Source organism: Rhinatrema bivittatum, chromosome 8, assembly GCF_901001135.1.
Source record: "Rhinatrema bivittatum chromosome 8, aRhiBiv1.1, whole genome shotgun sequence".
NCBI lineage: Eukaryota > Metazoa > Chordata > Amphibia > Gymnophiona > Rhinatrematidae > Rhinatrema > Rhinatrema bivittatum.
In genome coordinates, this window is record NC_042622.1 from 85,995,514 (window position 1) to 86,006,575 (window position 11,062).

Consider the following 11,062-nt stretch of genomic DNA (forward strand, 5'->3'; position numbering starts at 1 on the left):
AGCCCAATCGAGTCCTTCGTTCCTCACAGCAAGCATTGCTGCCTACTCCAAGGACAAGTTTAATGAAAACTAAGCACAGGGCCTTCTCATGTATTAGACCCGCTCTGTGCAATGCATTACCAATTAATCTCAGATTATGCAACATTTTGAAAACAATGTAATACTATTTTTTCTTAAGGCCTTTGCTTAATGCTATTGCATAGTGTGCTACTTGATCTGTCTGTTATGTAATTGTATTGTATTTCTGTTTCATTGGGAAAGAGGCAGTTTATAAATCTAAAAATTTGTAAATAAGCTACAAACTACGATCATGCCCTATCGTCCTCTCTAGGATGTACCTGGGTGGTCAAAGTTGTATTGTCCCTTCAGAGCTTTGGCTTTCTGTTCAGCTGTCAGCGCCTTGTAGAAGCGGTCCTGGCTCAGGATGACCACCTTCTGCTGCCGCTGCTCCACTTCATTTTGCCCCAGGAGTTCCATGATCTTCTCACAGACTGTAGACTGAAAAAGAAATTCATATGCGAGTCACCGAATGATAGAAAGTGTATTTTCCCCTTCACTGTCCAACAGGTATTGCAGGAAGGCAGCAGAGGGGGCCAAAACAAGAGAAAAAAAGAACAGAGGGAAAAAAGTGAAGCAGCACAAGATGAATTATGCTGCAGAAAAATCTCGCCTCAGTCAGGAACACATTTGTGGGTCCCAACAGTAAACATGTTCTGGTCTCGGTTGCTATGTTCCACCGTCGTACTGGAATGACCAGTCTCCAGTCCATGTGGCATAGGATGAGCATGGTTAGAAAAACAAAGTCATATAATAGGAGTCTTGTGAGGTGTAATGAGAGAACCAGGAGTAAACGAGGTGGTTCTAGGGCAGAGATTGGGCCTCAGAATGTGGAAAAGGAGGTCCAGGCTGCTCTTCAGAGGGATGTCTCCCTCTGCTGGAGGGGAGGTATAACCCACAGTCTGGAATGATCCGGGGACGTACAGGGAATTACTCTTAAAGGTGACAACAGGGAGGAGACTCTGCTCCAGAAAAAATGCAGCCATATGCAGCAAAACCCAGTGCTGTGCATAAACCTATGGAAGCCAGGAGCAGAGGAGCTGCAGGCTGTATGGGAGTGGGGGGAAGGGAAGGAGGAACCTTTCCAGAGGGACTCCTCTTGGCTGTACAGGAGGGGGTGGGTGTATTGCACAGGGTCAGATTTGAGACTTCAGCACCCATAGGCACACTCGCTGGATGGTGAGATCCCAGGCACTCGGCCGTAGCTAGCCTATGGCCAATGTGGCCACGGCCATAGGTGCCATCCACCAGAGGTGCTATTGTGCAGGAAGCACTGGGACCCCCCCCCCCTCCTGAACCAGCAATGAGGAGCACAGCAGCCTACCGGGCTGCAAACAAACCTCAGCGTCCTCCTCCCTTTTCCCACCTCAGCAGTGAGGATCAGCGGGGTCCCTTCCTCCTTCTCCCTCTCCCTGCCCCAGCAATAAAGAGCACGAGAGCAGACTGGCCCACGGGATTGCGAAAAGCATCGACCTCCTTTGCTTTCTCCCAGTCCTGGAAGTGAAGATAAGCTCAGTCCATAGGTCCACAAAAAAGCATTGGTTTCCTTCTCCCTCTCCCAGCTCTGGCAATGAGAAACAGCTCAGCCCGTGCTTCACGGAGGTTCATCGGCCTCTCCTCCTCTCCCCGTCCCAGCAGTGAGGAAAGGTGCAGCCTGTAATATGGTAGGAAGCAACGTCCTTCCCTCCTCGCCCCCACAGTGAGCAGCAGCAGGGCCCAAGAAGCACTGACACCTGCCCTCTCATGCTCCAGCCCCCCTCCCCATAGTCTGACGTAGGAGCAGCAAAGCTGGAGACGAGAAGGAAGAGGAAGTCTGGTGGGCCCTAAGGGCTGAGGAAGAGACTGCTGCTGCCCCTTTGTGTCCAGAGGTGAAAATAAAGAGCATGTGTGTGTGTGTGATTGTGCATGTGAGAGAGGGCACATGAGCCTGTGTGTATGACTGAAAATGTGAGAGAGTGTAGAGCATGTGTGTAGGATTAAGCATGTAACAGCATATGAGTGTGCGGATGACTGCGCATGTGAGAGAGAATATGAGCAAGTGTGTGTATGATTTAAGCATATGAGAGCACATGAGCATGTGTATGATTGTGCATGTGAGAGCACATGAGCATGTGTATGATTAAGCATGTGAGAGCACATAAGCATGTGTATGATTGAGCATATGAGAGAGAGTGAACAAGCATAGGTGTGTGTGAGAGCAGGTGAGAGAAAGCGAACGAGCAAGAGGGTATTATTGAGCATGCAAAAGAGAGCAAGTGTGTGTGTGTGTGTGTATATAATTGAACATATATGAGAGACTGAGCATGTATGTATGACGGAGCATGTGAAAGAGAGCTAACAAGCATGTGTGTGTTTGGTTGACCATGTATGCAATAACTCTCACCCCTCTCCCTCCTAATCTATGAGCATCTCAGGACATCTGGAAATCAAAATTTGCCAGCTATATACAGCAGGAGATTTATTTTCTCCTTAGTTTTAATTATTGGGTGTTTGATGTATCAGCTGTTTTGAAATATTTTGTTAGCATTTGGAAAAGTTTGCTATGAATTTTTAATTATTGCATGTTCTACTCATCATTTTTTGTAATATAATTTTTATTAGTATGATTTTACTGTTATGATTTATATTTCTTGATTTTGTTGTTGATGTTTTATGAGGAATGATGGTGTTTCTGTTTTTCCATACCTTTATGCTTACAGAGTCTGGCTTGTTGCAGTTTCCAGTTCAGTTTTTGTCTGCATTTTCCTATTTACACTATATGGTCTCTATTCAATATTTGGTGAGGGTCTGTCTGTGTTCTGCATGGGTGAACAAGGAGAGGATTTGTGCTAGTGTGTAGTTTCTATGTAGGGATCTATAGCAGTTCTGTTTTCCTAATAGGAGGTGTATTTGTGTTTTAGGGCCTGGTGTAATAATTTCATTGTTGTCTTTTCATAGGTAGGTTGTTACTGTTTGAGTGCTCTGAGGGCCAAGCCCACATCTAATACCACATCTTAATACCATATGGGTTCCAAATGCCTTTTTTTTTTTTTTAAACTTGTTTTTTTCAGGGTTTTCAGGTTGGCACCACAGCAGTGCATGTAAATATAATATAATATACATATTGTTGTAAGCTCATGGTTTTGTATGTTGTATTAAAAGTGAAGGCGCATGCTTTCGTTTGGCCATAGGTGCCAAATGGCCCAGCTACGGCTCTGCAGGCACGAGAGAAAGGGATCCCCCAGGGTGTCCCTGCCCATGTCCTCCCCGTCCCGGAGCTCAGCCCTCTTTTCCTCTCCCCAGCTTGTGGCAGCAATGGAAAGTAGTTATCATGGGTTCTGTAAGCAGGTGCAGGTTTACAAACCTTGAGGTATCCCCATCCGCTCCTCCACAAAAGCTTTCTGTGAGAGGTGTGGGAGTGGGGGTGCTGCAACTGCAGAGCCTGTGAGCGTGCACCTGCTCACAGTCCCTGTGCTAACTTCTTTCCATTGCAAGAGGAAAGAGGACGGACATAGGCTTTTTGGTTAAGGGAAGTAACAGATGCATCAGCAAGTTACCTCTATGCTTAATTGTTTTCCCAGACCACAAAATTCAATGTCCTAGTTGTTTGCTCTCTGAATCTAATTCCACTTTTCATCTTTCCCCTGCCGTTGAAGCAGAGAGCAATGATGGAGTTGCATCAAGTATGAAGGCTTATTGATTAAGGGTAGTAACCGCCACTCAGCAAGTTACCCCCATGCACCAATTTCTTCAATTCCATCCTCCAGCCTTTAGGGATCCTCAGTGTTTATCCCATGCCCTTTTGAAATCTTTCACCATTTTTGTTTTCACCACCTCCTCCGGAAGGGCATTCCAGGCATCCATCACCCTCTCCATGAAGAAATATTTCCTGACATTGGTTCTGAGTCGTCCTCCCTGAAGTTTTAATACGTGACCCTAGTTCTACTGATTTCTTTCCAACAGAAAAAGGTTTGTTGATGATTGTGCATCATTAAAACTTTTCGGGTATCTGAAGGTCTGTATCATAACTCCCCTGCACCTCCTGTCCTCCAGGGTGTACATATTCAGGTCCTTCAACCTCTCCTCATAAGTCATTTGATGGAGACCCCCCCAGCATTTTGGTCACCCTTCTCTGGACTGTCTCCATTCTGTCTCTGTCCTTTTTGAGATACAGTCTCCAGAACTGAACACAGTACTCCAGGTGAAACCTCACCAAGGACCTGTACAAGGGGATTATCACCTCCTTTTTCTTATTGGTTATTCCTCTCTCTATGCAGCCCAGCATTCTTCTGGCTTTAGCTATTGCCTTGTCACATTGCTTCGCCGTCTTCGGATCGCTAGACACTATCACACCAAGGTCCCTCTCTTGCTCCGTGCACAACAGCCTTTCACACCCCATAACATACAGCTCTTTGGATTACTGGACCCCAGATGCATGACTCTGCATTTCTTGGCATTGAATCCCAGCTGCCATATCTTCGACCACTGTTTAAGCTTCCTTAATTCATGTCTCAATCTCTCTTCTTCTTCTAGCGTGTGCCCTCTGTTGCAGATCTTAGTATAGAAACATAGAAAATGACAGCATCCGCAAATAGATAAACTTTACCTTCTATCCCTTCCACTTCGCTCACCAAGATATTGAACAGAACCAGTCCCAACATCTATCCTAGTGGCACTCCGCTTAACACCACTCTCTCTTCAGAGTAGGTTCCATTTACCATCACACGCTGTCTTCTGTCCGTCAACCAGTTTGTAATCCACTCCACCACCTTGGCGCTCACTCCCAAGCTTCTCATTTTATTCACCAGCCTCCTATGCGGGACTGTATCAAAAGCTTTGTTGAAATCAAAGTAGATCACATCGAGCGCTCTTCCTCGATCCAATTCTGTCCGTCAACCAGTTTGTAATCCACTCCACCACCTTGGCGCTCACTCCCAAGCTTCTCATTTTATTCACCAGCCTCCTATGCGGGACTGTATCAAAAGCTTTGTTGAAATCAAAGTAGATCACATCGAGCGCTCTTCCTCGATCCACCACCTTGGCGCTCACTCCCAAGCTTCTCATTTTATTCACCAGCCTCCTATGCGGGACTGTATCAAAAGCTTTGTTGAAATCAAAGTAGATCACATCGAGCGCTCTTCCTCGATCCAATTCTTTAGTCACCCAATCAAAAAAATCAGATTTCTCTGACAGGACCTTCCTCTAGTGAATCCATATTGCCTCGGGTCCAGCAATCCTCCTGACTGTAGATAGTTCACTATCCTTTCCTTCAGCAGAGTCTCCATTAATTTTCCCCACTAATGAGGAGAGGCTAACCAGCCTGTAGTTTCCAGCCTCCTCTCTGCTACCACTCTTGTGGATCGGGACCACCACCACTCTTCTCCAATCACTCGGCACCACTCCTGTTTCCAGGGATCTATTGAACAGGTCACAGACTGAACCTGTCAGCACATCTCTGAGTTCCTTCAGTATCCTGGGATGAACCTCATCCAGCCCCATGGCCTTGTCCACTTTCATGTTCCTAGCTCTTCCCATACATTCTCTTCTGTAAACTGAGTTTCATCTACTCTATCTCCACCTATGGTCTTGTCAACTAGCAAAGGTCCTTCTCCAGGGTCTTCTTTAGTGAACACCGACCTGAAGTATTTGTTTAATATTTCTGCCTTTTCTTCATCTTTCTCCACACATTGATCATTGTCACCTTTCAATTTCACTATACCACTTCGGACCTTTCTTCTTTCTCTGGATCACAGATGACGTTTCTAGCTCTGGGTCAACACTAGAAATAAGATTGGCATACTTGGGAATTTGTGAACACTCAGAGATTGCAGTTAATTAACAGGAAGACAGGAAGGGGAGGCAGAATATGTATCAACTTTCTCTCTTCCACTCCCACCCACCCCAATCATTCAAAGTCTCTTACTCCCCCATTCAGCGATGACCCCAGCATTCTACCCTTCACCCTCACCCAAACATCCCCACCCTCTTATTTGTGCTCAGGGGTGTCTCCTTCCCTTGCCCCCACTCAGCTGAGTTTCAAGTCCTGAGAACACAGAAAACTGCAGGTTGAGCTCCAGCCCCTTGCCTCCTGTTTCTCCCCTACAAGCTGCCTGTTGTCATACAAAGGGAGGGGTTGGAGCAGACAGAGAAAATAATTGCTATGTTTCCCTTTCAGCCCCTCTCCTGTTACCTGCAGTGTCTGCTCTCAACACATCCCCCCCCCCTGAGGGGACAGAAGCAGAGGGGGTGAAGTCTGAGCACAAAACAATTACTTTGCTTCCTTCTCCAGCCTTTCCTCTCATTTTCCATGCAGTCTGCCTAAAGGGAGGGATTAGAGCAGAATTGTTTTCGCACTGAAAACAACTGCCTACTATGTCTATGAGTGGGGAGGGGGATCCAACCCAGAAAGGCCAAAGCTATACTGGTGGGAGGATCCAGCCCAAGAGGGCCTAGGTTATATGGTGGGGTTTTGAGGTGACCCGGTCCAGAGAGATCCCAGGCTATTGGAGGGCGGGAGAAAGAGGAAGAAGGAAACCTGTTTTGCATGAGGGGGGCTGTTGAGAATACTGGGCCTTTATCGGAGCGAGATGAGAAGAGGACCCGGCCTATCTGGGGGGGGGGAGATGAGAAGGGAAACTAACCCAAGGCTGCATTGGGGGGGGGGAAGAAGGGGTCCGACCTAGGTGAATCCCGAGTTATATTCGGAGGGGGGAGGAATAGAGGGACCCGTAATCCGGTCCCGGAGGCTGAGACGCCTTTTAGAGCCCCGGCCCGCTCCTCACCTTGCCGCTGGCTGTGCCTCCGCTCACCCCGATCAGGAAGGGCCGTTGGTGGGGCCGCTCAGGGCGACTGCCGGCGGAGGCCATGGCGGGTCCCGGGGCTTCACCGGCACCGCTAACACCTTCAACGTGAGGACTACAACTCCCATGAACCCTCGCGCATCCTCTCCATAGCTACCAACTGCTCTGCACTCCGAGGCACTCTGAGTCTCGTAGTTTCACGCTACGTCACCCGCTGGAACGCATGCGCATACTGCAGTATTTTGACAGCGAGAGCTAGTTCATCTACTTGGTGTAAATCAATTACTAATGAAATTGCTAAATGGTTAAAGGCAGAACAGCAGCTTCACCCCGATCCACTGCACACAAAACTTACTGACAGGTTTGGAGGGAGTCCTGGGATCACACCATGTTCAGATACACAATTCCTTACCCTTACTGACACCTGCCCTTCAGTGCATGAGTTGTGCAGAGTCCTGGGATCTTGCTATGATCAGCTACACGATATAGAAACGTAGCAATGGTGACAGAAAAGGACCATCGATCCATCCAGTCTGCCCAACAAGCTTATGGTAGTTTCTGCCGTGCCATAAAATCCCACCCCCAATATTTATCAGTTTCCCAGCCCATCAAAGTCAGGACCCTTGTTGGTTGCTGTTTGAGTCCAATTCCCTGTTACCTCCTGCCGTTGAAGCAGAGAGCAATATTGGAGTTGCATCAAGAGTTTCAGGCTTATTGGTTAAGGGTAGTAATTGCTGCATCAGCAAGTTACCCCTTTGCTTATTTGTTTTCCCAGACTGCAAAATTCAATGTCCTTGTTGGTTGCTGTCTGAATCTAATTCCCCTTTTCCCCCTTTTTCTCTCTTCCCCTTACTCACAACTGCCATGCAGTGCCTGAAGTTTTTTTGGGAGTTGCATCTCCAAATTGATTTGTTTTGCACATATCATAATAGGAATGAACCTCATTCTTAACAGAGCACTAACACTAAATTTGAGAGACTGAAATTACAATCAATGTACTCACATTATGCTAAAGAAAGCTTTCGTCTGGAGCTCACAGGGTGTAATATGTCCAAGCCATAGGAGCCAACTTTTGAAAATGATTGAGGGTTGCTGAACCCAACACAAATTATAACACCCCAGCGAAAACAAGGAGGGAGTGTGACTGACCAGCCTGTTTTTAAATGTCTAGAGAAAAGCAGGTAATGTGGGCATGGGAAAGTCTCATGTGGCCAAAACAAAAGCCAGGGAAGTATTCAAAGTCCTACAAGTCATTCTTCTCCTAAATCCCAGTTCATCCTCACCAGTCTTCTCCTTCCTACAGCCCATCCACACCACAGTCTTTTCCCCCACTCTCACCTATCACCACCATTAACTCCATTTTCTCTCATTCTTCTAATCTCCCCTTCCCCATCCCATCTTTACTCCATTTGCCCTCTTAATTCTCCCCCTCCTGCATGGGCATACTTTGAATTTTATGTTTGGGGGAAGGTGGTTTAATACCTCTCTTCTGGCTCCCTTTAGCCTGCTCTGCTCCTCATTTCCCCACTGACCATCCCCTCTCTGTTCCCATCCCTCCCCAGCAGTTTTCTCCTCACCCCTCCTTAGCCAGCTGCCCTCTTCTGCAGGCTTGGTTCAGCCATCCCTTCACTGATTCCCACCCTTCATCAACATGTTAGGCTTCCCTTTATTGGCACCTTTCAATGTTTGATTCTCCCTCCTCCAGACCTAGATCACTTCCCTGCTCTGCACTCTCTGAGCCCAGGCACTTTTTTTTCTGGAACCTCTCCTGCCTCCCCACCCCTGCAGCACTTCTCACTGATTCCAGGCCAGAGCCTGCAGAGTCCACATAAAACACTCCACTACATATATGCCCTGAGCCCTTGCAGTTCAGCAGTCAGTATCTCCCCAACATGTGGTGCTTCCTGTCCTCAATTTGGAAACCCCAGAGAAAACTGCTGTCTTATGGGATACAACAGGGGAAAGTTGTATTTATTTTCATGAACAAGGGGAGCAATATTCACCTAAATTCCCCTCAGTTCAAGCCCTGACTGCAGCTCCTTACAATACTGGAGCTGTCAATTTTTAAGAGAGATTTTGAACCTAAGATATCACATTACCACAACCTCCTCTTGACTTCTCTATCATTTCAGAAAAATACCTTATTTATATCTGATGACAGAGTTGGAAGAAAAGGTCAGATATTTCCTGCCCCCTCCTTTGACCCTACCCAGCTAGCACAGGAATCTTCAGCAAACTTTGAATACAAAATTCTCCAACCTTTATGTCTGTAGTCTGAAGCTATCCTCTGTTTCTGCTTGCACTTGGCTTTTACTTTCCTTTCCTTTCTTCCTCCTCATTCCTTTTTTCTTTTAAAGCTTAGTTGCTGGTCTTCCTTTAATTTCTTTATCATTAGTTATTTTTCCTCCATGTGTATATCTCCACAGGTCATTATCTTCTCTCACTTCCTCTTAGTCTCCCCTCCTGCCACTTCCATCTCTCTCATCTCTTCTTGCCTCTCCCCTCAACCATGTTCCCCTCTCTTCTTACAACCCTTCTCTTGAATTACCTACCCTATCAGCCCCCCTTCTCTTTCTCCCTCTTAAGTGCCCATCACCTAACCACTCACTCCCTGGTCCTCTTATTTCACCTCATATACTCTCTCCCGGCTTGTAGCCCATTTTCCCTTGCCTCAGCTACTGATCCATTCTGACAGCCCATGTTCCCTCTCTCAGCTTTCTCTGCTGCCATAATCCTTTGTCTACTCCTCTTCCAGTCTCTCTTCCCCTCACAGTTCTTTGCCTCCTCCTTTCCCATCAGCATTCCTTCTTTCAGTTCCTCTCCCAGACCCTTTGATTCAAGATAAAGGTTTTCAGGGGTGATGACTCAGACGAACTGAACGAAATCACTGTGAACCTGGAAGATGTAGTAGGCCAGATTGACAAACTAAAGAGTAGCAAATCACCTGGACCGGATGGTATGCATCCTAGGGTTCTGAAGGAACTCAAAAATGAAATTTCTGATCTGTTAGTTAAAATTTGTAACCTATCATTAAAATCATCCATTGTACCTGAAGACTGGAGGGTGGCCAATGTAACCCCAATATTTAAAAAAGGCTCCAGGGGCGATCCGGGTAATTATAGACCAGTGAGCCTGACTTCAGTGCCGGGAAAAATAGTGGAAACTATTCTCAAGATCAAAATTGTAGAGCATATAGAAAGACATGATTTAATGAGACACAGTCAACATGGATTTACCCAAGGGAAGTCTTGCCTAACAAATCTGCTTCATTTTTTTGAAGGGGTTAATAAACATGTGGATAAAGGTGAACCGGTAGATGTAGTGTATTTGGATTTTCAGAAGGCGTTTGACAAAGTCCCTCATGAGAGGCTTCTACGAAAACTAAAAAGTCATGGGATAGGAGGCGATGTCCTTTCCTGGATTACAAACTGGTTAAAAGACAGGAAACAGAGAGTAGGATTAAATGGTCAATATTCTCAGTGGAAAAGGGTAAACAGTGGAGTACCTCAGGGATCTGTATTGGGACCGGTGCTTTTCAATATATATATATAAATGATCTGGAAAGGAATACGACTAGTGAGGTTATCAAATTTGCGGAAGATACAAAATTATTCAGAGTAGTTAAATCACAGGCAGACTGTGATACATTACAGGAGGACCTTGCAAGACTGGAAGATTGGGCATCCAAATGGCAGATAAAATTTAATGTGGACAAGTGCAAGGTGTTGCACATAGGGAAAAATAACCCTTGCTGTAGTTACACGATGTTAGGTTCCATATTAGGAGCTACCACCCAGGAAAAGATCTAGGCATCATAGTGGATAATACTTTAAAATTGTTGGCTCAGTGTGCTGCAGCAGTCAAAAAAGCAAATAGAATGTTAGGAATTATTAGGAAGGGAATGGTTAATAAAACAGAAAATGTCATAATGCTTCTGTATCGCTCCATGGTGAGACCGCACCTTGAATACTGTGTACAATTCTGGTCACCGCATCTTAAAAAAGATATAGTTGCGATGGAGAAGGTACAGAGAAGGGCAACCAAAATGATAAAGGGGATGGAACAGCTCCCCTATGAGGAAAGGCTGAAGAGGTTAGGGCTGTTCAGCTTGGAGAAGAGACGGCTGAGGGGGGATATGATAGAGGTCTTTAAGATCATGAGAGGTCTTGAACGAGTAGATGTGATTCGGTTATTTACACTTTCGAATAATAGAAGGACTAGGGGGC

The 11,062-nt window shown here is 46.1% G+C and overlaps 1 protein-coding gene across 1 annotated transcript in view; it reads right to left on the reverse strand.

Annotated features, from left to right (window-relative positions):
* UCK1 (uridine-cytidine kinase 1) overlaps positions 1–7,000 on the reverse strand; it is a 36,161-nt gene extending 29,161 nt beyond the window's left edge. The window contains exons 1-2 of the mRNA XM_029614089.1: positions 6,819–7,000; positions 339–498 (exon numbers count right to left, since the gene is read on the reverse strand). Coding sequence (XP_029469949.1) covers positions 339–498; positions 6,819–6,902 — 244 coding nt within the window. The 5' untranslated portion in view covers positions 6,903–7,000. The remainder of the gene's footprint in view (positions 1–338; positions 499–6,818) is intronic.
* Positions 7,001–11,062: the final 4,062 nt, after the last annotated feature.